This window comes from Lemur catta, chromosome 4 (genome assembly GCF_020740605.2).
Source record: "Lemur catta isolate mLemCat1 chromosome 4, mLemCat1.pri, whole genome shotgun sequence".
Classification (NCBI taxonomy): Eukaryota; Metazoa; Chordata; class Mammalia; order Primates; family Lemuridae; genus Lemur; species Lemur catta.
The window spans coordinates 28,668,599-28,696,045 of NC_059131.1; the positions used below are offsets into that span (position 1 = coordinate 28,668,599).

The 27,447-nt window shown below is 34.1% G+C and overlaps 1 protein-coding gene across 4 annotated transcripts in view; it reads right to left on the reverse strand.

Annotated features, from left to right (window-relative positions):
- Nucleotides 1-27,447, reverse strand: part of SOS1 (SOS Ras/Rac guanine nucleotide exchange factor 1) — a 124,822-nt gene that overhangs the window by 66,481 nt on the left and 30,894 nt on the right. For 3 of the 4 annotated variants that reach the window (XM_045549444.1, XM_045549443.1, XM_045549446.1), the window contains exons 2-6: nucleotides 15,994-16,119; nucleotides 7,891-8,022; nucleotides 6,078-6,242; nucleotides 4,116-4,325; nucleotides 500-643 (exon numbers count right to left, since the gene is read on the reverse strand). In XM_045549444.1, coding sequence (XP_045405400.1) covers nucleotides 500-643; nucleotides 4,116-4,325; nucleotides 6,078-6,242; nucleotides 7,891-8,022; nucleotides 15,994-16,119 — 777 coding nt within the window. The remainder of the gene's footprint in view (nucleotides 1-499; nucleotides 644-4,115; nucleotides 4,326-6,077; nucleotides 6,243-7,890; nucleotides 8,023-15,993; nucleotides 16,120-27,447) is intronic. The other variant, XM_045549445.1, reaches the window with a different exon arrangement.

A 27,447-nucleotide genomic window follows, 5' to 3' on the forward strand; every position in this document is an offset into this window, starting at 1 on the left:
CTTTTGGATTTTGGAGCATTTCAGATTTTTGATTTTCAAATTAGGGATACTTAACCTGTATTAACATCCTTATTTTACAAATAAAGATATGGAGGTTTAGAAAAGTGAAATAACTTGCCCACACTCATACAACTAATAAGTAGCAGTGCCTAGATTGGAACACAAATAGAGCCAAGTTCTACGGCCTCTTCCTTGATAGGTCATTCATTGACTTTTCTTAGCCTTGTTATATGACATTTTACAGCAGGCCACTGGCTATCAGCTGTAATACCTCCCTTTGTGGTATCTGCTTTTCTATTATATAATTAATAAGAGACTATGTTTTTTATATTTGGTAAGTTAATAGAAACAAATGTTGACAATGACCCTGTGAAAAAGGAGCAATAATAGACAGTCATCAGTTAATATCTATGACTTTAGCTGGACTCAAGACTCCTAATTTTAATACAAATTTAGGCTTTTATGCAGACCTTTTTTGGTATATAATTGAAGTACTTACCTCTGCTAAGTCTTCAAAGCAGCTTCCTACTAGTGGATGGGGACTGCCTTCATCTGTCATTTCTACAGTATCTTCTATATGGCCCAGTAACTTTACACTAAGTTCATGTATATCTACTATACGACTAAATATATTTTCTACATCCTGTTTGGGGGGGAAACAGATTAATTCAGTGAGGCTGTATAATGATAAAAAACAAATTTTGAGCCAATAAGTCATTTAACATGGCAGACACAGTGAGAAATTTTAATGACTTACAAATATAAATAAAGGACAATTCAAGAATGCCTTTTGTAATGATGTACAACTTGCAAATACATTTCTCTAGGTCAGTAGTCCTCAAACTTTTTGGTTTCAGGACTCCTTCACACTCTTAAAAATTATTGAAGACTCCAAAAAGGTTTTGTTTATACATATTTCAATATTTACCATATTAGAAGTTAAAACCAAGAAATTTTAAAAAATATTTAATTCATTTAAAAATAACAGTGAGCCTACTGTGTATTAATATAAATACCATTTTTATGAAGAGTAACTGTAGCCACAAAAAAAAACATTTAGAAGAATGGCATTGTTTTACATTTTACATATTTCTAACATGTAGCTTAATGAAAGCAAGCAGGATTTTCATATCTATTTCTTCATTCAGTCTACTGTGATACATTATTTTGAAATACATGAAGAAAATTTAGCTTTACACAGATATGTAGCTGTGCTTTAATAGTCTGTTCAAATAATTGTGAATATCCTTTTCATTTTCTGTGTAGTTTTTCTATTGAGATATAATTCACATACCATAAAATTTGCCCAGCTACCCCGCCCTTGAGAAAGAGTCTCATTCTGTCACCCAGGCTGGTGTGCAGTGGCATAGTCATAGCTTACTGCAGCCTCAAACTCCTAACTTCAAGCAATCCTCCTGTCTAGGCCTCCCAAAGTGCAGGGATTACAGGCACGAGCCACTATGCCTGGCAAAATTCAACCTTTTAAAGTGTACTTACTATTCAGTGGTTTTCAGTATCGGTTGTGCAATCATCACCAGTATCAAATTTTAGGATATTTCATTACCTCAAAAAGAAACCCTGTACCCAATAGCAGTCACTCTCCATTCCCCTCTTCCTCCTTCCTACTTCCTGGCAACCACTAATCTACTTTCTGTCTCTATGAATTTGCCAATTCTGGATATTTCATACAAATAGAGTAAATACCCTTTTATGGTACTATACCAAAATTCAACAAATTTTGGTTTATTAAAGATTAGTTGCAATGTGGGATCTAAACCATATCAATTTTGTACCATTACATTAAAATCCATTGGTTACTATTATTTGATTTGATTATTTTATCCGTGACTATATTTTCATCAAATCAATTTGAGGCACATACAATAAAAGACTCCTATTTTAAATGTTCCTTTGCTAACATTTTGTGTATCCACCCTTGTAACCACCACCATAATCAAGATACAGAAACCTTTCATCATTTTAAGACGTTTCCTTGTGTCCCCATCAATCCTCACTCCCAGGTAACCAGTCACCTGCCTTCTGTCACTACAGAAGTGTGTTTTCTAGAATACTAAATAAATGCAATCATATTTATCTTTTGTGTCATTTCTTTGATTATGTTTTTGAGATGCATCTATGTTGTTGCATACATAACTACTTAATTCCTTTTTATTGCTGAGTAGCATTTCATTGTATGGATATGCCACAATTTTTATATCCATTCACCTGTTGATGGACATTTGGGTTGTTTCCAGTTTGGGGCTATTACAAATAAAGCTGCTATGAATATTCATGAACAAGTTTTGTATGGACATGTTTTCATTTCTTTTGGGTAAAAACTAGGAGTAGAATTGCTGGGTAGTATGGTTAATTTATGTTTATTAATATAGGAAGCTGCCAAACTATTTTCTAAAATGTTTATACTACTTTACATTCTCACAAGTAATGTGGGAACTTTATATTTCTACAAGCAGTGGCTCCATATCCTTTTCAACATTTGGTATTATGAGTGTTTTAATTTTAGCCCTTCTAATGAGTGGTGGTATTATCTCAGTGTGGTTTTAATTTGCATTCCTTTGATGATTATTGGTATTGAGAACCTTTTGATGTGCTTTTTGGCTTTTTGTGTCCTAGGAAATTTCTGCCTCTCTTCTGTTATTTTTCAAATATTTTGTTTGTTTTGAGACAGGGTCTTGTTCTGTCACTCAGGCTGGAGTACAGTGGCATGATCATAGCTCACTGCAGCCTTCAACTCTGGGCTCAAGTGATCCTCCCACCTCAGCCTCCAAGTAGCTGAGATATATGCACACCATCACACCCAGCTAATTTTTTCTTTCATTTTTTTGTAGAGTCAGGGTCTTGCTACATTGCCCAAGCTGTTCTTGAACTCCTGGCCTCAAGTGATCCTCCTACCTTGAGTGCTGGGATTACAGGTGTGAGCCACTGTGCCTGGCCTACTCCTTTATTTTTTTAAACACCTTTTGAAATACAATTTACAAACCATGCAATTCATCCATTTAAAGTGAACAATTCAATGTTGTTAGCATATTTAGAGATTTGTACAATAATCACCAAAATCTAATCCTTTATAATTTTTTTTTTTTTTTTCTGAGACATAGTCCTGCCCTGTCATCCTGGGTAGAGTGCTATGGCATCATCGTAGCTCAATGCAACCTCAAACTCCTGGGCTCAAGCAATCCTCTTGTCTCAGCCTCCCGAGTAACTGGGACTATAGGCATGTGCCACAACTTCAGCTAATTTTTCTATTTTTAGGAGAGACAGGGTCTCACTCTTGCTCAGGCTGGTCTTGAACTTCTGGCCTCAAGCAATCCTCCTGCCTTGGCCTCCTAGAGTGCTAGGATTACAAGCATGAGCCACGAGGCCTGGCCCTGATCCTTTATTTTTTAATGTTCACTCACTGCCATAACTTGAGCCCTAGTCCCAGCCTCTGTAGTGAGCATTGTTTCTCCATCAGTCACAATGGCTATGTGGCTACAATTCTAGGAATTATTAGTATGTAACCCCCTTAGATAAACTCACCTGCTTTCACTTAGGTTAGTTTAATTACTATTATAAGAACAGTAATCCTTTGTCTAAGTTTCAATGTTACTAGCTCCTTCCTTTGTGCTCTCAATAATACTGCTGTCATACTTCTATTATGGTAATATTACCACATTGTATTACAATTTAAAGTTTACATCTCTGTCTTGACTAAATTTAAAGGAAGGAATTATTTCTTACTATCTTTGAATCCCATTACCAATCATCGTACCTGACAATATAGTTGGCATTGATGAAGTGCTGGTTGAATGACTCAGAGTCAAATTAAACAAAAATATCTCTACCTACACAAGAGGCTTTATTCTTTCAAGTACATGGAAGATTCTGCGAATTCATTTTCACCTACATAACCGGTCTACTCTGGAATTTGTCTTTGAATTTCTGACGTTTTAATCTCTTGAAACTGTTATAGCGCTTTATTTGTGATCCTGAATTAAGTCCCATAATTTAAAAAAATTAACAAGTTAGTAATCATGAACTATACAAATTCAATTGTGAAGTGGTCATGCAAATTAAACACATGCAATGACAGACATATATACAATGATACTTACATTAGCTGAAAACAATTTTGAATTGGAGACAAAGGGCTCTCTAAAAACTTTTATAATTAGATTTAGTTCCCTTATGTATTGTCGAATTTCTGCCATAAATGCTTTTACCAAATCATAATAAGTTTGTTCTCCTGAGGTGGAAGGCTCTTCATCAGTTAAAGATAATATATTTATATCTTCTACATCTTGATGAAACATATCCATCAATACCTATATAGTCAGAGATATGAAAAAGTATAATAGAAAATATGAATCTACAGTCAAATTTGAAGTTAAATGTCCTAAGTTCATTGAATACAGTTCTTACATGATTAAAAAAAAAAAAGCAAATATACAATTGTCTCTGCTTCAGTATATTGCCACCATCCCTCCACAGCTTCTCTAAAACAGAATCCTATATCTGGTATCAGGTACTACCTCCTGCAAGTTCTCTATCAATACTAGTGTCTGTCTGTCTCTCTTGTTAACCTGTTACTTCTAATTTGTTCTCAAATCCCATCTTGAATTTTGTGACTTGGTTTTCTCTGTTCCATATCCTGCCATCATCACCTTTTCCATGGCTGTACTATCTCCTATAAGAATAATTCTTACAGCCTTCTAAGTTGGCCTCTTTTATTTGTTGTGAATAGATCAAAACAAGCCTTGTTTTCTTCAAGAAGTCTACTATTATTTTACTCTTGCTGAAACTCATCTTTCTCCTTCTTGTGAACTTCTACAGCATCATTACCCCTAAAACACAATAACATAAAATAATATTTTTATCTTGTGCCACTTTCTGTTTTCATGAATATAAGTATTCCTTCATCAACTCTGGAACCTGGTTTTATACTTCTCTTGCATCTCCTCTCTGTGGGCGCCCATAGTACTCAAAAATATTTTTATTTACCTAATTCATTAAAAATTATCAAATATTTTATATTCATTTTAAATAATTTTTAAAAGCCAAATATTTACTCATTTAAAATACCAAAACATCTGAAATTCTTAAGATTAGGTGATTTTTTAAACCTACATGGCCACATTCTGAAAGAACAAATAAACACTAAAACATAATTAAGTGGATTCAGTAATCAGAAAGAATATTCCAAATCAATAAGAGTATAGTGAGGAAAATGGGATGAAATGGTTCATCAGAAAATATTTTCATTTCTGCAAAATCATTTTCTTTTCTTTTCTTCTTCTTTTTTTTTAAGACAGGGTCTCACTCTGTCTCTCAGGTTAGAGTGCAATGGTGTGATTATAGCTCATGGCAACCTTGACTCCTGGGCTCAAGCAATCCTTCCACCTTAGCCTCCTGAGTAGCTGGGACCACTGTGACTGACTTCATAAAACAAAAATCCCAAGACAATAACTAAAAGCTTTAGATTTGGACAGATCTGGAGTTCAAGTCTAGGTTTTAAAACTTCTCAGAAAATTCTGGAGCAATTTATATCTCTGAATTTATTTCCCCTTTATAAAATATAGATAAGATCACCTGCCTCAGGGGTATCATAAGGACCAAATGAGATAAGCCCATATATATGCTTCACTTTCAATATATGTTTGCTCTTATTATTATTGTAAAATCATATACAGTATATCTAAAGAAAGCTAGGTACTGAGGTAAAACGATCGTTTAATGTTTTTATATTTTCAAAAATTGTTTTCAAGTAATTCCATAACCTTCTAAACCTTTCAATCCAAATAAAATTTTAAGAAATTCACTATTAAGAGATTACTACTATAGTTAACCCTAGTTATAGTAGGACATAAGAAAAACTACATGGCATGTTTAAATACATTTTAATGTTACATATCTAACACCCTATTTCTATAAATGGTATCTTAAATATTTGCTATTAGATTACTAGAAATACCACCCAACATATAATATACAAGTTTATTCTGTCTATCTAGTATTTTAGCATCCAATAAATCACAAATAAAAATTTAAGAACAGAACATAGAAGTTCAGTTTCCTACCTTATCAGCACACATTGCCACTTTAATATCTTGTTTTGTAATTTCATAATGTCGTATATTTCTCACATAATTCCCCACCAGCTTTAAAATATCTGCAGAAATGTATTCTAATACTGCTACTATGTAAACAGAAACCTGGTGGTCAATTTTATAACCTAGGACCTCCTGCAAAATTAAAAGAAAAGCAAATTTAAACATCATATATCATAAATTTAACACAACTGATTAAAAATAAAACACATGCAATTTATTAATAGCTTAACTTTTACTGAGGCCTGTGATTATCAATGACATTTAATTTTAAGTGGTTAAACTATGAGTAATATATGTATTACTATTGAAAATGTAAGCTAAGAAAAGGTAAGGCACAATCCCCTCTGATCATGTAAAATATAATACTTGAGAAGTACAGATTACTAACCTATGAAGGGAAGCCCAAGTTTGGGGAGGGGCACAAATGCTCTTTGTTATACCAAATTCAGAATACCTAGAAGTAACTACAACAAATGAGTTTTTTGTTTTGCACAGAATGAGTGTTAATTGGTATTTAGGAATATCTACTAGCCTTATGCCTCTATCCTTTCCAAAGGAAGCTGGACTCCCCAAAACCTTTGTGGCACATGCCTGGTATCCCTGGCTGTTTCTATGAAAAAAAATTCATGCTACGTCCTAGTGAACAATGGTGGTTGTTAAGAGCATGTTAAACAGTTCTGTTATTAGACTTCAAAGAGAATATGGGCTTCTTATGGGACTGGTCAGCTCCTATAGGATAACAAATTTTATTTTCTAAATAATACAATTAAGAGGGGAGAAAACTTTAAAATAACAAGTTTATTGTAAGTTGGGGACAGGTTGCATTTACCTTTTCGGATATGTAGAAACTGTTAAGTATATCATGATAAAAATGGTTTAAAATAAATTGAAATGATATTCACAATTAGATCATAAAACTCAAAATTTAGGGTCATTAACACAGCATTTATATACTTCAATTTCTTAATTCTCTTAGAATATAATTCAATGTGTGGCCAATGAAAGTCATGAGAAGAATTATAAAGAAGTATGCAATTACTAACAATTTAGTAGTTTTCCGTAACTTGAACATTTCCTCAGACCAGTCAGTAAGATAAAGGCAGATATTTCTATTCAAACAACTGAATGCAAAACATCTTAACACATCTAAGTGTTTTAACTTAAATTCTGGACAAGATCAAGGAGACCTGGATTTTCTACCACTATCACTGTATTATAATACCTATATTTTTGTTGTGAGATAATCAATAGCTTGTTCATTATATTAAATAAAACAGAAATAGTAGAGTTTCCAACAGTTATTGTACTAGTTCTGGAGAGATTCAACTGATTGATTTAAATGAGAAAGACTGGACAGTTTAGGGGACCTTTTTGATCAAAGATTACACATAGCCCTATGGCAGTTTCATAGAGGTCCCTACACAAAATATTAAATTCTAAAGGATTTATAGAACACTTAGGTCTAATCAACAAGAAAGGAGGAGTTTTATAAATTCTCTTTGCAGTTCTGATAACATGTGAGATAAACAAAATCCACAATAAATTTCTTAGTCCTTTCAATATGCTAATTACTATTGTGAAATTACTTTAAATCATGTCGCCCAATTTACACTTTCTTATTATCATAGAATCCCTCCCCAAGCACAAGAATCTCTGAAAAACTTACAAGAGAATTTTACTCTTCAGTGGACTGTTATCTATAAAATATATTCTTATTGTATGAAAATGGTAGATTTTATTTTTCTTTTAAAAGGCAAGAAGGCAGTTATTTCAGCTTTACCTTTAATAAAGGATGAATTTTTTCTACTGGGAGAGATAAAGGGTTTCTTCGCTTCCTCTTTTCAATAGCCGATTGGGCATCAGCTATCGCCCACTTATCAATTGGATGAGGGAAACTTTTTTGAACACGGTCCTTGGAAAATAGGAAAATAACAACTAAGCAACAAATGTATTAAATAGTGTTCTTCATTTAAAATTTACTTTTTTATCAAAGAATACCAAAATAGAGCTTTTCACAGGTAGTGTAATTTACATTACTAACATACTTCAACCAAAAGAAAACTATAATTGTCAATGATGGTTTCTTAATCAGGCAATCGAGAGACTAAACATAACTTCTATTATCTAAGGGGAAAATCACATCCTGAATTTCAACTTCACCCTGATAAAGCTAATGACAAGAATGAGTAGAAACCACATTAGGCAGTACTTTATAAAATTTTAAGGAACAAGGCCTAAGATCAAGAAGCAAATATCTAAATCCAATTCTCATTCACTTGTCTTTACTTTCAATACCAATTACAAGCTCAAGTAGCATTTTGCAATTGAAACCTCTAACAATTTTTGTTTCTTTATCCATTACACAAAGGTACTTAACTACAAAACTATTTACAAATCATGGAAATCCATGGTTTGCATTAGTAACAGCAATTTTAATACATCATACCTCATCTTTAAAGTCCTCTATAGGTCACTACTTTTAACAAAATATTTCAGTTTAATTTCTTGAAGTTATCAGTTAAAATTTCCATTGGACCTGAAAGAACTCAGGTTACTGTAACAGCTGAATTTCCTTACTTTAATAAACTAATGTAATTTACTTCAAACAATAGGTGCTTTCATCCTCTCAAGTTTTAAAAATCCACTTGCAGGATAGATACCATAATTAACACCAGTAGAGGTCGCTATTAGATAACTTTAACATGTGCACTTTGATCGGTTTTCAACTAGCAGTACCTAAAACTACTAGATGAAATTAAACATCATTCCTAATTATAAATCTGAATAATTTTTCTACTGCTAGTAAAATGGAGAATAAAAAAGATTGCTATGTGATACTCGGGGGTAGGGGGAGAGGGGGAGAAACCCAATGATTTTAAGATATATGAACAAATTTATAAACAGAAGTTTAACTCATTCAATTTAAATACATTTTCTCTTTATCTATGTTCAAGGCTAAATCAGCTGCCAAATAAAAAAGTGATCATTTTAATTCTAATTAATGGAATTGGAAGCATGTTGGAAAATATTATTGTAGTTAAAAATGGAGCTTACAAACCTTTTCAACTATTTTCCAGGTTACTAGCCTCATGTAGTAAAAAGCAATACAAAGGTTCAAAATATTGGGGAGCATGACAGGTGACAAAGGACAGAAGAGAAGGGGGAACAGGGTGGAAAGAAACATCTAAAACAAAAATTCTTTTCTTTTGTCCAAGTCAATTCTACAGACTTGTTAATCCAAAAATGACAAGAGATTTAGGACTAACATCACTATGGTTTTCAGTTAAAATGTTTATGCTGCTAAGTTTAACCCATGGTTAACCAAATGGGTGTAACCATGATTCAAACCTAACAGTGGTATGACCTGCGGCCTTTCAATTTTTTTTAAAACCTCAACTCATATAAAGAAATAATAAATTCAACATATTTTACATTACACCTTTATACACCACACTTAAGTGAGAGTTTCAAAAAGCAAAACCTGTCATTATATGCAGCACACAGATATTTTCTATTCCATTCTATTCTTTAAAATGTTAGGTGGGAATGCACTAAAGTGATATTATGACTTACTAATAATGGATCATGACCTGGAGTCTAAAAAACACTGGTGTATATTGGAGATAGAAAAGCAGTGGAAGAGGACAGTAGTTGAACTCAATCTGACAATTCTAAACAGATTTAACATATGTCTGAAAAAAGGCCACCAGTGGTAGAATTATACAGGCAAACTGTAGGCAGAGATTGAGGCAGAAGAACAGCAATCACTATTTATATCAATTTTATCCACCTCATTCCAAGTTTATTGTTTTGAGGAAGGAGAGAAGGGGAAAGAAAAATCTGGAATGATAAAAGGCAAGAAAGGGAAAATGATGATAATGAAAAACGATATATTTTAAACCTATTAGTGTATTGATGAAATCAAATTAACAAATAATGTACTGAGGAGGTAACACCAAGGGTCAGAATATATGGGAAAAGATTAGTAGGGTCAGAACATGGAAAGGCCAAACTGAAAGAATTACTTTATCTCTTGTAGTGGCAAATTTAATTACAATTTTAATAGCAAATTTTACTTATTTAATTTAATTTTAATTATAATTTTATAGCAAAAATGTCTTTCACAAATATTTTATATTTTTTTTAAAAGAAGTTTAAAGAGGAATAATCAATGAAAGATTTGTGAATCAGAATACTATTACTCTCCTAATGTCAAGATTAGTAATTTCACTTGTTTTAAATTAGAAAGCCCATCTAGTACCTCTGGAAAAAATTAATGAGATACAGAGCTATGCTTGAGATTCGGCTCTGCCTCTTAGTAGCAGAACCTTGTCTTTTCCTTTACACAATAAAGGGGTTTTAAATGGATAATCTTGAAGATCAATTCTGATACAATATTCTAGGTCTTATGAAAATTCCTATGTATGTACTTCAGTGCAAAAATTCAGATTCCCGATGTACTTTTGTAGTCCTATTACTAGTAGTAACAAAGGCTTAAAATGTGTAGGAGAAATTTCTTTTTGGTTGAGAAAGGTAGAAATATGGAGAAATTACATGGGAAATCTAAATGTTAATGGAAAACTCATTAGAAGTTATAAGGACTTTTTAGGATGCCAAAGAAAAAAATGAATGGAAAAAGAAAGCAGACTTTTTACATTTTAGCATGAGGCGGCTTGTCACAAAAAGGTCTAAGATTTTAAAGGAGTTCAAGAAAGCCTGAGTTAAAGGAGAAGAAGAAAAATGTATCAGTGTCCTAAGAAATCAAAGCTGGTTAAATATAGGACATGCAGGCCAGAAAGGCAAGACAGTTAACCCTAGAGAAATGAAGAACAATACAATCATGAAAGGACAAGACCTAAGAAATAAAAGAATATACTTTACAAGGGACATATGGAAGGGAAAAAATACTATAAGCTTTTGCTAAATACAGAAAATGATACTTATTATAGGAGAGGGAAAAATAAACGAGATTGGAGCAATTTTTATACTATCTTATACCATTCTTATGCATTCCCAGAGCACTTTTATATATAGTCAGCTCTCCATATCCATGGGTTCCACATCCATGGATCAAAATTATTTGGAAAAAGAACTATAAAAAATAACAACACAACAATAAAAAACGGTACAAATAAAAAATACAGTATAACAACTATTTACATAGCATTTGCTTTGCATTAGGTATAAGTAATCTAGAGATGATTTAAAACATATGGAAGGATGTGTATAGGTTATATGCAAATACTATACCATTTTATATAAGGGACTTGAGTATCTGCAGATTTTGGTATCTGCAGGGGGTTGGGGGGATCCTAGAACCAATTCCCCATGGATACTGAGGGACAACTGTACTTCCTTATTCATCTGGAACACTGCCTGACAGAGAGTAAATACTCATATATTGGTGGCATGTATTAGCGAACATTGACTACATCATTAAAACAAAATCCCATTTATTTGGATTATGATAGTTCACAATTTGTGATAATCTGTAGTACAATTTATCAAAACCTTTTAATTAGCATAAGCAAGATATGTGTGCAATCTATCTGTTTCCAAGCACTTTTGAAGCACTTATTTTCCTAAAACTACAGGGCCACTAAAAATCAGTCTTAGTTTTTCATTAAAACACACCCCTTAGGGGCCACCAAAAATTAAGCAATAATTGCCACCCTACTTTGAATTATGCTTATACTGTAAGCAGTCAAAGTGTATCTTTTAAAAATGTTTTTTCAAATTTATTTCTTAAATTGACATGTAAAACTGTACGTATTTATTGTGTGTACATGATATACCTGGAAGACATAGACACTGTGGAATGGTTAAATCTAGCTAATTAACAAATGCACTACCCTAGTTACCATTTTTGTGGTGGAACACTTAATACCCACTTTCCTAGCATTTTTCAAGACGATGTATCATCATTACCTATAGTCACCATACTGTACCATAGATCTCTTGAACTTACTCCTCTTAACTGTAAATATCTTTTCTTTCACCAACATGTCCTCAACCTCTTCTCCCCCCTAACCACTCCAGCCTCTGGTAATCACTACAAAGTATATTTTTAAGAAAGATTTTAAAATGTGTGTATTCTGTTAATTCAAATTGATCTATTTTTTAAAAATATATTTTTCTTTTATGGCCCTCAAATTTTTTTATAAATTCTGATGCATTTTCTCTCACTTCAAAATGTATTTGAAAGGCTTGCCTTATTATTTTAATGGAAAGCTCTGTAAGTTTATTAAAGAAATACTGAATCCTAATGAATGAAGAAAATGGAAAATCATTTTCTGATTAAAGAATAAAGACACCATTTGCTATGGGCCGAATGTTTGTATCCCCATGTTGAAACCTAAACCCCACTGTAGTGGTATTAAGAGGTAGGCCCTTTGGGAAGTAATTAGGTCATGAGGGCTCTGCCATATAGTGCCTTTAAAGAAGAGGCTTGAGGGAGCCTGTTTCCTTGTTAAGCCACGTGAGGACACATGGAAGAAGAGAGCGAGCCCTCACCAGACACTGACTCTGCCAGCACCTTGACCTTGGACTTCCCAGCATCCAGAACTGTAAACAATAAATTTATGCTATTTATAAATTATTCAGTCTAAGGTATTTTGTTATGGCAGGCTGCACGGATTAAGACACCATTATGCCCTGTTAGAATATGCACATCTCCATATTTTTATCTAAATACCCTTCCAGGAATGGTACAAGGAAAAAGTATTTGACTATTGATTGGAAAAAACCCAAGTTTTCATCATTTCCATCTATTCTACTATTCTGAGGGTCAATTTTCTTTTATAAAATAAGGAGAATAATAACTATCCCACAGGAATGTTGTAAGGACATAAAAATTTATATGACAGTACTTTGAAATGGAAAAACCTAATAGGCTTATACAACTGATTGATATTTCTATTACTATTACACTGTTATATAGTCTCTTTCCAAAAAATCGGTCCCCAGCCCAAAGCCAGCTCACTGGAATTTCATATGGCTACCTCTATTTTAAAGGGCCAGATGAAGTGCTTAAAAATACAGGGTATAGGGTAAATATCTTAGGTATCTCAGAAGTTCTCTTCTGAGTATAAAAAGCTATGAATTTGGGTGCACACCTGTGGTCCCAGCTATTTGGAAGGCTGAGGGAGGAGGATCACTTGAGTCCATGAATTCAAGGCCAGCCTGGGCAACATAGAGAGATTCTATTTAAAAAAACAAAACTATGAAATATCCCTTATTTAGAGTCTTGAATGCCTAGATATTGATAAATCTATGCAAGTGGAAGACTGAGACACTCACAGTTATCTCTGAGAATTCATGGAGATCTTCAATATTAGAAAATGGTATTAGTTTCTATATTAATTAAAAAGAGGAAATTAGATAAGCATAGGTACTGTACAACGTATCTGGAAAGAGCTGAATTTGAATTAGCAATGTTACCAGACTAGCAAATATGTGGAATGTACCAACATCAGAATAATAAGCAAGATGAGACCTGTAACCTCATTCTAATACATTAGACATAGGGTCGGATACTGTATTTTATAAACACTGTGGAGGAACCTAACTAGGATCCCAAAGAGCTACTGGAATTGTTAATGAGGAGGAGAGTCAGGCAACCAGTTCTATTTGAGATCTACTTTATGAAGCCCAATGAAAATAGGAGCCTAAAGGAAATTATGAATAAAAGATATATGATCTTATAATTCAATGGAAAAATGGAATAAAAATGTAAAAGACCTACTTTGAATTATTTAAGAAATCAAAGTGAATTACTATTCCATAGTATTTGATCTTTTCTACATCCACAACCAATGTTCCTTAACACTTTTCCTTAACTCAAACCTGGATCTTCCCTGAAGACTTCTAGAGCAGGTACTGTCCTTGTTCTATAACCCACATGAAGATAGATTTAGCATCCTTTCTACTCTGTGAACAGTTTCTGGAATATCACTCTTCCACTCATGTGCCATCATCCTATGTGACTGTATTGTTTATATTAAGGACACATTAAATACCCTGGCCTCTTAATTATGTAAACACCTCATCTTGGAGACCTTCACCTCTAGTCTAGCCACCACCACATGGCCACATCCTGCTTTGTAACTATGTTACCTATGAAATTGTAGATTCAAATAACTCTTTCTCTGATCCCAGTCTATTCTATTTCTGTCACTCAGATATTCTAGTGTTATCAGTTATTTGACTTTATTGAAAAATCCAACACCCTGTTCCGTCTGTGTTTTTCCAATCTATTTGCCCTCTCCTACCTGTCAGGATAGGTTAGTGGAATGCATGCTTCAAACATTTTTGGTTAGAGTCTTGGCTTCACTACTTGTTAGCTGTGACCTTGGGCAAGTTATTCAACCTCTCTGTGCTTCAGTTTCCACATTCATTCATTCAGTATATATTTTCTGAGTGCCTTCTCTGTGCCAGATGTTGTTCTAGGTGCTGGGGACTTGGCAGTGAACGAGAAAAAAATCCCCATAGCTTACATTCTAGTAAGGGAAAAAAACAGCGCCATGGGGTTATTATGAAGTTTAAATGAAATACAAAGCATAGAAGTGTTTAGACTAGTGCATAATTCTATATAGCAAACCCATCAGCTATTATTACATTTCCTTATCCAATTTAGATTCTCTGATGCTTTTCTCAGCAATCCCTCAGCCCTCAGGGGAGAAGGGCAGGGCCTGAGGTAGCTAAATTTTACCTCCTACCCAATCACTGTGTGCCATTAAAACATTATTACATTCTATGTGTGTTGTGTCCTAAAAGGGTTGCATATCACTGCTATTACCAGTTTTTACAATTCCCTTGCCCTACCCTTCTGCCACTGTACATCCATGGTGAAACACCATTCAATCCACTTATCTTTTTTTGTGTTCCACTTGAATGCTACAAAAGCAAGACACAGAAATTCAAAGATCTGAACAACTATACCCTCGAGGTCATTAAAGTCAAATGATCCATCATCATTACCAGAAAACCCCTTTTATATTTCTCACTCTAGTTTCCATTTTCTACAAGTAGTATACTTCAAACCTTTTTTCTTCTTGTTTCAAACTTTTGACTCCTTCAGAACTCAATTTAGATGTCTCTTCCTCTGAGAAGCTACCCCTAAACCCCCAAATCTATGTTAGTTGCCCTTTTCATGGTTTCCCATACAGCCTTTACTCATAGTATATCACATTATGTTATTGCCTACATACCTATCTGTATCTCCACCAATTATAAGCCCTAAAAAGACAGAGGCCATATCCTCTCTGTAAGACACTACAGAACCTCCTTCCTAGGCGTTTAGATGTTTCCCCATCTTTCAATTGGTGAGAAAGAATTCACTTACCATCTAAAACCTAAAATATATGTAACAACTGAAGATCAATAGATTAATGAAAATGTTTTTGGAGTGCTAGAACACAAGAAACACTTGGACATATTCCACTCTTACAGGTATTAGCATACCATTCTAACATTAAGAAGTTGTTCATTTTAGCTTAAAAGTAAAATATGGAATAGCAGTTTAACAACTAAAACATATAAGTTATCATACACCCAATTATTCCTAATCCAATCTGAAATTCGAAATGCTCCAAAATCTGAAACTTTTTGAGTGCTGACATGATGCTCAAAGGAAATACTCTTTGGAGCATTTCAGATTTCTAGATTTGGGATGCTTAACCAGCAAGCATACTGCAAATATTCCAAAATCTGAAAAAATCCAAAACCCAAAACACTTATTGTCCCAAATATTTCAAATAAGGGATATACAACCTGTACAAAGTTAAAATAAATCCAGTCTTCATTTATATTTCCCCTTTGCTGACATAAAAAAACACAAAGATTAGATATATATAAAGTAAATATGAAACAAAATTTATCATACCTCTACATCTGAAGCACTTCGGGGCTGAGCTTGGCATAACATATTTAATAACTGCAAAATTAATTCTTCAACATATTGAAGAGCATCATCATTAGACTCGAGAGTAGGATGAACTTGTCCCTGAACCTATAAACAAAAAAGCAAAGTAATTAAAATGTATGTTTCAGCTAATTAAACAAACAGACAAACAAAAATAACATTTTCAAAAACATGGATGTGAACTCAAGAATGTGGTCTGGACTGCAAATACAGACTTGAATGTTACTGACCCAGAAGTCAGGAGTTCTCAACCTTTATTCCCAGTCACATGTACCACACATGCTTGTAACATGCTCCTGGAGATTCTGTTTACCTAACTGTATAATTCCAGTATATTTTTTACACCATCATTACAATGAGATGCAGAAATGGGGAAAGGGAGGGAGAGGCTCAGGTGGTGATCAAAGATGCAGTTTATATGGTTTTTGCCAGCAACCAGGTAGAACATTTATTCAACACTCTGCTTGGGCAAAATTGAACTCCTGGCCAGGTGCAGTGGCTCATGCCTGTAATCCTAGCACTCTGGGAGACCAAGGTGGATTGGGATTAGGTGGATTGTTTGAGCTCAGGAGTTTGAGACCAGCCTGAGCAAGAGCCAGACCCCGTCTCTACTAAAAATAGAAAGAAATGATTTGGACAGCTAAAAAATATATATATAGAAAAAATTAGCCAGGCATGGTGGCCCATGCCTGTAGTCCCAGCTACTTGGGAGGCTGAGGCAGTAGGATCGCTTAAGCCCAGGAGTTTGAGGTTGCTGTGAGCTAGGCTGACGCCATGGCACTCTGGCCCGGGCAACAGAGTGAGACTCTGTCTCAAAAAAAAAAAAAAAAAAAAGTTGAACTCCTATGGCTCCCTAACCCTTGTTTAATACTTCTCATTCCTACTAAATGATAAAATCCAAGAGGGACATGTCTCAGCAAGTTCACCAATGTATCTCTGGCATCTAGCACTGTGCAGGGCACACACAGTACAAGCCTGATAAATATTTGTGAACACAAAGTCACCCTGTATCAAAGGACATAAAATAGGACTTTGATAATCTGTGACTTTGTCTATACTTTGGGAAGATTGATGGCCTAAAATCTTTACCTTCTTTTTCTGCAATCATTTCTCTAGAGGCACTTCAGGACAGTGGCTTTGTGAAGCTTACATTTTAATAACCAGCATGAGAGTCTTTACTTGCATGTCTTTGTCACTCACTATAGGTCTAAACTGTTCCTCACTAAATAAATGGCAAGAAAATCAGTTCCAGGAGATAAATAATACATATTTCAAAACATGTTCAACTCTCCAAAGGGTGGTAGAGTGTTTATTAGATGAAAGTGTGCAGTATTCACTAGCCCAGAGCATTTAGTGTGGTCTGTCCTACTCTGCCTCATTAGCTGAGAGGATATGATAGTCTCAGTGAATGGGGAAATTTTTATAAACAGTGCGCTAGCTATATAATAAATTTTTAAAAATGTATGTTAATGGTGTATATATATATGTATGTATACATACATAGGCATTCACATACTTTTTAAAGTCAAATATTTTAGAGGTAAATATTAATATCATTGTAATAATTCAGAACTACATGAGTATGAAGTTTAATATAATTATTATTATTATTTTAAACTTACTCCCCTTCAACCCTGAGCATGACTGAACCACTCTATTAAAAAAAAACGAAACAAAACTGGAACTTGACAGAAGTTTTATTTTTGCACATTTAGCTGCTTGCCCCCAGTGGCTTAAACTGTCTTCTCAGATATACTTTTATCTTAATGGCTGACATCCTCATTTTGCAGTGAATCCTAACACCACACGGTGGGCTATTTCTCTCTGGTTCTCAGAGAAATTCATTTTTGAAACTCTTCTTCCTTAATATTAGTAACACAATTTTATTCTATTCCTTATCTGATTTCCTTACTCCTTTTCCATGTCCCTGTAGAGTTCCATATGTTCCTCTTCCCCTTCTACCTTTGCTTCTTTCCTCTGTACTTTCTCCGGAGTAATCTCATTTACTTCATTTTGAACAATCACCCGTATGGATAACCCAAACCTGTCCCTGGCCCTGATTTCCCTCCTGAGTTTTAGAACCACACTTCAAGTTACGTGCTAGATATTTCCACCTATTCTACCAACACCTCAAATTTAACGTGGAAAAAAGGAACTTATATAAGTTAAACAAGAAAAACTATATCTCACACGTAGAAGGTACTTAATATTTTCCAAGTAAATACATATATTTTAGAAAATAACAGTACAGACAGCCCCTTTCTAGACTAAGATGTAGTCCTGGGAAATGTAACCATACGTGGGGGTTACATTCCAGTCCTAGGCCCCAGCATCACATAAACTAATAGCTACAAATTTACAAAACCACAGACTTTTAGGATTAAAGAGACTTTAGAGGTCATTTAACTCAGCACCTCTATGCAGATGAGAAAAAAGAGATACCCACAATTCTGTCACTAACTAGTAATACTGTAAATATTGAACCTGGGCCTCCTGTTGTCTAAGCCTGAGTTTTTTCCACTAAACCTTTGGCTGTCAAACCTGGAAGAATCTGGGGAGTATTCTAGTAGGCCCATGAATGTAGGGAGTGGGTGCTCATGGACCATATCTATTTATATAGCGGGTTTCTATATAAAACTTGGCTTGAAGTATATTGCCATACTTTGATAAACATTGCCTGTCATAAATGGAAATACAGTCCTATAAACCTTTATAATTTTAAAATGTAAAATGATCATTGATTATACAAAAGATTCCAATGTTTATAAATTACATAACATTATAAATGTACTAAAAATCTGACATAAAACTAAAATGTTAAAGATAATATTAAAATGAAAATACTTAATCAACTATAATTCTAATTATCTTTTAAAAATATCAAAGCCCTTTCAAGAAGTGGTTTAGCTATCCCAAAACATGTTTTAGAAAGTGTAAAGTGTTATTTTAAAAAAAAAAGTTCATTGTTTTTCAAAGAAACCCATATAAACATTATGATTCTTCACTAACATAACCCCATCTCCAGCTGCTCTTCAATTTACACATTACGCTGAAGCAATCTAAACTATTTGTAGTTTGCTAGAATATGGCATGTTATTTCACTCACTGTTCTCCATGCCTATCATTCATTCTCTTTCCCTTTTATCTGCCTACTTGACTTTCAAAACCCAGATTTTACCTCATTTGGGAAGACTTCCTTGTTTCTCATCTTTTTCAAAGGCAAAATTAATCTCATTCATTTAACTGATTTATTGAATCTGTTAAATACCAGACCTTCTGTTAGGTGCTGGATGGATATACAGTGATCGACCAGACATCGTCCCTGCTCCTATGGGCCTTATACTCTGCTCTTTACTAGGTACCACATTTTTATTACTGAGTTTATCATACTGAATTATAATTACATGTTACCTTTTCTATTTCCTCCATTGGACAGTGAAGTTCCAATTGGGTAGGGCTTTGTTTATCTATTTATGGAATCATTTTTTCCTTGTGTTTCACTCCAAACCCCTGACATTCAGGGACTACTCAGAGCCTCTGTGTTGTAGAGGTGAGAGACATAAAATATTTCTTTTTTGGAATTAAAATTAAAAAGAGTGGAGAGTCTATTTGGTTGTTTGGTTTATTTCAGGAGCATAATCCCTTACAGCAGAAACCATTTAAGATACAAAGGCAGTTAGAACTAAAATAGATGTTCATTATATAGCATCAAATAAATTGTATACAGCCACAGCAGTGAAAATGCAGTGGGTAAAAACAACTTAATACTGCTTATAATTATAAAACATGTAATTAAGTTTGGTACTCTGTATGATCAGCAGAATTTTAGAAATTCAAACAGTTTTATTTATTGATGGTTAATAATATCCAATAAAACCTATTAAGTAAATAAATCAAAGAATTAGTTTGCTTGGACAGAACATAATGCATGATGCCAACTGCACTTCTATGTTTCTGGACATCAACCATTATCACATCTTAAAATCTGTCAAATTATGATCACAAAATTCTTCTATACAAGAAACCAATAAATGGTTTTACTTCCTTAAAAACAAAAACTTCAAAACCGCTGACTAAAAAACATATGCAATGGTTCATACTTAAAAGGCAAGCAGAGTACCAATTCCTAAAAATACACAGACTGTTCTTTATTCTTTCAAGGAAGATGCTGTTAAGATATTTCTTTAAAGAGCAGACAAAAGTATTACGTTTCATATACAGATAGAATAAAAACACTTCTATGAGATAGTGTTACAGCTAAAGTGCTCTATGCCATCTAAATGGTACTTAAATACATTTCATAGATCAAACGATCCAAATGTTCAAGTCTATACAGAATAGGTTACCCTGCCCAATCTTATGACAGCCTTCAGAAGCCATCCACAGCTGGTATTTACTGAAGTGTGTGTGTGTTTATGAGCAATTATAACAAGTATTTAGAATTAGGTTTAAACTAAATGTGGGTTTTCCCTTTCACAAACATTACATTTTATACTTATGCTTGTTGACAGAAAACTTCATATACTTCTTTAAATGCAATTAAAGTAACTTAAGTACAATAAATGCAAATCCTTCACTAAATAATTAATGATAGTCTGAATAAGAATTTTATATGACAATGACATTAATTCTTCTTTTAAGGTATAATCATCATATGCAATTAAAGATGACACCTTTTAAATTTTAAACCATCCTTAAGACTACTTGATTCTATCTTGACAGTTCATTATGTCTCCAGTAATTTCTAGCAGACTCTGAAGCAACTTTGTCAACTATTATTGCTAGATTTTGTGAATCTGAAAAAGCAAAGGTATTAGGTCAATATCAATTCCTAGTTGTTTGAAACATGAGTCCTCCAAGTGTATTTAGGAACCCCTTGGGTAAACTGCCAGAAAACACTATGTTGAATTCTGATGAATCTTTAATAGTCTTTTCTAGCTAATGGCTCTCTGAAGAATTAGAAAGGCTTCTAGATTGTATTCTGTCATGCCCTGAGCCCAGATCTGCTACTTTTAGTTATGTATATAATGGGAGAATTTGAAATAAAACTAGTACTCACAAAACCTGTACCATAGCAAATAATAAAGATTTGAATTATTAAATCTCTTTCTCAGTGTTATGATAGTTTAGTCAATGTTTGATGTTTTAGGTGCATATTTCTCCTCACTCTGAGGTTGGTTTAAAAACTCAAGGCAAAAATCCTTTATAAAAAAATTTAAAAACATAAAAATCAAACAAATTGGAGAACTTACATTTTTCCCATAAATAAAACTATTTCTCATTTTCATGATGCCTGTTAATTAGCCTTTAGGCCCATGTAACAATCTCTTGTTTTCCTGAGATCCTATTACTTGCTAGGGACATAAAGATGAATGAAGACATGGCATCTGCCCTCAAAGAGCTCAGCTTACAAAGGAGCTAGACATGTAGACAATCACTACAACACAGTGTGATGAGGGCTAAAATGGGGTTATATTTAAGGTACAATGGTGACTAAAAAAGTGACCCTTTTTTGTGTGGGTGTATGTGGTACCAGAATTCTTCACAAAAAAGTCAAACTCAAACTGGGGCATAAAGGATAAGGTGTGATAGACAGCAAATAAGGATTACTAAAAGAGCTAGCAAGCTGATTTACAATTCATAAATAGCATCTGACTACATGCTTCTGGGTTGATTAAAAACATTTATTGAACTCTTTCCATGAAGAATACTCTCTAGGTTTTACATAAGGGATATAGAAAATGATACCTATTAAGAGTTAATAGTAAAGCTGAGGAAATGAAACATAAACACAACTACATAAGCTTAAACCTTGGAAAGAGAGCTGGCAGTGACATTGTAGCCTAAATTCCCACTTCAGGAGGATGTCTTACAAAAATAGCTTGAAAAAACAACGCATCACATCAAAAAGTTGAAAAGGCTGAGAAAATGAAGAGTACTAAAAATAATCATAGTGTTGACTAATTAAGCATGGCTGCCTGGTTTCTTTGGCCATCAGTAGCTTGTTATATACTATTAGCCTTTTATCATATTTTCAATACAAGCACGGGCCAGTGAGTATTATAGTTAAATTCTTGTCTGATATAAATATGTTGAAGAAATACTTTCCCAAAACTAAGCTCAAAATTTGCACCCACAAGCATCCTACTTCTTTTTTAATTTTTTGTGGAGACGGGGTCTTGCTATGTTGCCCAAGACGGTCTTGAACTCCTGGCCTCAAGCAATCTTCCTGCCTCCGCCTCCCAATGCACTGGGATTACAGGTGTGAGCCACCATGCTCAGCCTTGAGAAGCATCCTATTTCTAATGTTAATGTTTGCTCTAGGAAGAAAAGCTAACTTGCCTGGATTTGATTAATATCATGAACTGTTCTATTTATTTCATTTTATTATTTATACTTAAAATGTAATGTAAATAAAACTTTAAATAAGAACTTAAGACCCGCCTGTTTTATTGCAGGGAAAGTTAGGTACTTTACAAAACTTGTTAAAAATCTAAATTCATATGAGAGAAAAATATGCCTCAGGCTGCAGGAGAAACCAAATAAACACTACTATATAAACATTAGAGTTATGAGTACAGGCCAATTAGCCTGACACAATGTTTGGTGGCTGTTCTTCCCTCCACCTCCCTAAATTTCTTCTTTTACTCAACAAGTATTTGCTGAACATCACATATGCTAAGCAACATAATAGGCATTTGAGGAAAGCAGAATAAGACAAAGTTTCAGTCCTCACAGAACTTAACATTCTTTGCTCTATGTCAGCTTTGTATTATTGTCTTTCCCCTCCTTTTCCTCTACATTTCTGGCAAAGAAAAACTGAATCTATGTTAACAAAAGAATAATGAGGAAGGGAAAGGAAAAAAACCAGAGGTATGTTAAGGCAATAATCAAATTTTACTTTAAATTTACTAGAGAATAGGTTGAAATCTAGCGAGGTCTGAAGCTCAACAAAGAGGTTAAGGCCAAGGACGTGGATTTGGGATTCATAGTCACTCATACGTAACAGTAGCAACAGCAGAGGTGGATAAAATCTCCCCGTCCAGGGTAGACAGAGGAGCAATGAAGGGCAGAATGGAATCTTGGGCAGCACCTGCCTCCAAGCAGCAAGCAGGTGAAGGTAAGGCAAAAGAGAATTAGGAAAGGGTGGTGAGGGTAATACTCTAAAGAAGTCAAAGGAGAGGTACAAAAACCAGTGTCTAGAAGCTTAAAATGCTGCAAAACTCAATCAGAATATTTTAAAAAGACCAATTAATGAGGCAATTAGCACATAATTGGTGGCCCTTGTGAGAGGAATATGAATAGAGTAGCTGGAGCAGAAGCCAAATTGAAGGCAGTTGAGGAGTAAATGGGAGGAGACAGAGAGAGAGGGATTCTGAATGCAGACTGTTCTTGGAAAAAGGTATCCTCATACCTTAAATGCTGACACAAACTTTTTGAAAAGTAATCTGGCAACCAGTATTAAAATGAAAAATAAATATACCCTATGGTCCAGAAAACCCACTTTCGGAATTTAGCCTATAAAAATAAAAGGATATACATACAAAGATTTTATTGCACCATTGTTCATATGGCATAAAACTAGGAATAAACTAATGTCTATCAGTAAGGGAATGGCTGAATAAATTATGAAATATTATTCTCATGGGCTGAATTGTGTCCCCCTACCAAAGTTCATATGTTGAAATCCTAACCCCCAGTACACCTCAGAAAGTGAATGTATTTTGAGATAGAGTCTTTAAAGAGGTAATTAGTTAAAATGGGGTCTTATGGTAGACCTGAATCTAAAATGACTGGTAAAGGAGGAAACCTGGACACAGATAAACACAGGGAAGACCATGTGAAGACACAGAGAGAAGATGGCCATCTAAAATCCAAGCAGAGAGGCTTTAGAAAAAACCAACCCACCAACATCTTGATCTTGGGCTTCTAGCCTCCAAAATTGTGAGAAAATTAATTTTTGTGGTTTTATACACTCAGTCTGTGGTACTTTGTTATGGCACCCCTAGCAAGTTAATACACTAGTATGCTTATCATCATTAAAAAACAAATTAGAGCTATGCCATTTGACAGGTCTCCACAGGCATTCTTAAGTGAGAAAAGACTCGGAAAATTTTAAAACACAGGGAATGCTCAAAATATATATACAAACATACATACATACACACATGTGTGCATAATGTATTATAAATATATATTTGTACATGAACATGGCAGCATGGAAAAAATATGGAATAATATAATCTTGGTTGTTAACATGGGTTAAAGGATCCTAGCAGGGCAGGGATATAGATGAAAGGGAAGAAAAAAGGTGAAAAAGAATGAACCCCTCCAAAACTGTGCTAAAAATTACTGTATCATATTTATGAACATTTAAAATATTTTATGTGTATGTGTATATAAAATAAAATATAAATTTAATTAAATCTTTCATTGGTACATGATTGAGTTTTCTCCTGTGTGTATATTGGCCATGGGAAAGACAATATTTAAAGTCCTTTCCCACAGAAAATAACTACACATTAAATTCCAAACGTGTCAAGTGCTAAATTCATATCATTTTTCATTGGTTTTATTTTAAAAGCAGTATGACCTTCCTAAACAAAATTTGTTTTCTTTTTTTAATATTACCATGTGATAACAGAGTTCCCATCAATAAAACAAGGAACTGACTCAAGAAAAGAATCTTTAATTCTTTTTTAGTTCTTCTTCAAGCATTCTCTTTACCTTCACACTCAAGAGTCTTCTAAAGTGGCAGACAGCCCTTTATCAATGATGTCCTGACACAGGTAGGAGCTCTTTATCAAATTCCCAGTTTTTCCCCCCTAGTCTTCCCATTCATCATATCCTATGTTAAATTTTAATCCCATTCTAAGAGGCATATTTAAAGCTGGAGTAGCAATTCAAGTACATGTGTGTCTATTGTCTGTCTTTGGCAGTCTTCCTTAAAATGCCAACAGATGGCAATTTGTGACTTGCATATCTTTCTAATAAGATTCACCAAATAACTGGCTACAAGCTCTAAGGAGTAGATTCTAGCTTCCAGTGAATCAAAGCCATAAGAGCAAGGAAAAACATTTTTTTCAAATTCAAACATCAAAATAGATCAGGTTCCTTGATATATGACTTTACAGTAAGTTGATTTTCTAGATGAACTAAACAGATTTCTCCACATTTATAGAAACTATCATTATCATTTCTAGAAGGTAAAAATAGTTGATGTCATCTATAAATTCCATCTGTGAGTTTTATCCATTTTCACACACTCCGAGTAACAGAGAGGCTATACCCCAAATATGATACATGCACATATTCAACAGATAGTATAAGATACAAAGTCCCTGCCCTCACAGAGCTTAGAAGTACAGTAAGGAAATTAAACAATCACAAAAATAGCTACATAATAAAAGTCAGAGTAGTGAAAGGGTTAAGTGTGCGCTAAATTGTCTAAATTCAAATCTTGGTTCTTTCAATTACCAGGGTGTAACCCTGAGCAAATTATTTAATCCTTCTGATAATATTATGTACCAGTACATAGTCAATGTTTAATAAATGTTAACTGTAGCTATTACTGATGTTCTTGTTAAAGCAAAGGATACCATGAGGCTATAAAATGGGAGCCTAAATTAACCTAATGGTTCTGGAAAGGAAGATTAAAGCTGAAACCTGAAGGGTGAGCAGAATTTAGGTGAAAAGTGTACTGGTGACGCAAGAGAGATAACATTCTAGGCAAAGGGAACAGCACGTACATAACATGAAGGGGAGAGTGAAGGAAATGAAATTAGAGTCAGATAGGGCCCAGATCACCAGCCAGATGCAGGTGTATTTACTAAGATGAAGAATACTGTAAGATGAGCAGATTTTTTTAATAAATGGGAGAGGGAACAGCGAGATCAGGAGTTCTAGACTACCAGGCATGCTGACATGCCTGGGCAACATTAGTGAGACCCTGTTTTTTTAAAAAACAAACAAAACAGTTCTGGACTTCATTATGCTTAAGATATCTCTGAGACATGGAAATACTGAACAGGCTTGGTAAGCGATCCCGGATTGTATTTTTAATAATTTTATCATATAATGACTCTATCCTATCAAAATAACAAGAAGTGGTTAAATGTTAAATCACTGTAAAATAAAAATGCCCTTCCTCCACCAAGTCCATGATGGTAGTTTGTAAAACAAGAACCTTAGAAATGGCTTTCCCCTACATCTTTCTACTTTACTAAAACATTGCTGGATGCCCCTGGCAAAGAAGGGAGTCTGCTGACTCCTGGGCTCAACTATGACAAATATATTCTTCAAAAGGGAAGCCCTAAAAGAACAGTCACATTTATGAGAATTTTACTATTTTACACAAATGGTTGGGTATAGAGGTCATTTCAATGCAAGGGAAGAAAAGAAAACAATGTCACAGAATGATAGATTTGCTTTAGATTTCCTGAGTACTGGCATTAATTAGTATTTATTAAGTATTCACATGGTAATACTTCATAAAAATACTTCCTTATACAAAATGAATACATCTTAGTTTTGTAAATATTAAGTATTGCCAACATGGCAAGAACAGTAGAGCTGTCAAAAGATAAAAGCCATGTCTGCAAAATAAAGTGGCATAAGCCTTATGGTTCATGATTAACTTAATCATTTCACATTTTTTAGTTCCCAGAACAATTAAACATGGAATATTTATAGTAGCCTGAATAACACCTGCTATTTTCTTGGTGACTGTTAAGAGGGAACTAACAGGAATTGTCAGAAGATATATCTTGGAGATTTGACTTTACCTATATGATCTCAGGGAAGCCATTAAATCTCGTAAATCTCAAGTTCCTCACCTGAAAATGGCAATATCACCACCCATCTCCATAGGATCACATGATGATCAATATATTTCTGAAAGTGCTTTAAGGGGCAGAATGCTAAATAATTGTTAGTCATTATTCACGTTACCACATGTAGTAAGGTACAAATGGTAACAAGTGAACTAAACATAAAAACCTATATGAAGATTGTACTAATTTAATTCATCAATCTGATAAATTTCTCTTTAAAGATATACCAACAAAATCCAGTTTACCCCACTTTCCATTAGATAATGCCATGTATCAGTGGATCTTAACCTAAACCGTGCATAACAATGACCTGAAAAGGTGGTTGTTTTGTTTTATGCAGCATTCTGGACATTTAATATGCCTGGGATGGAGCCAAGGAATGCGACTTTTTTTCAATTGTTGTAAAATATACATAACATAGAACTTACCATTTAACCATTTTCATTTCTTTTTTTTTTTTTTTTTGAGACAGAGTCTCGCACTGTCACCTGGGCTAGAGTGCCATGGCGTCACCCTAGCTCACAGCAACCTCAAACTCCTGGGCTCAAACAATCCTCCTGCCTCATCCTCCCGAGTGGCTGGG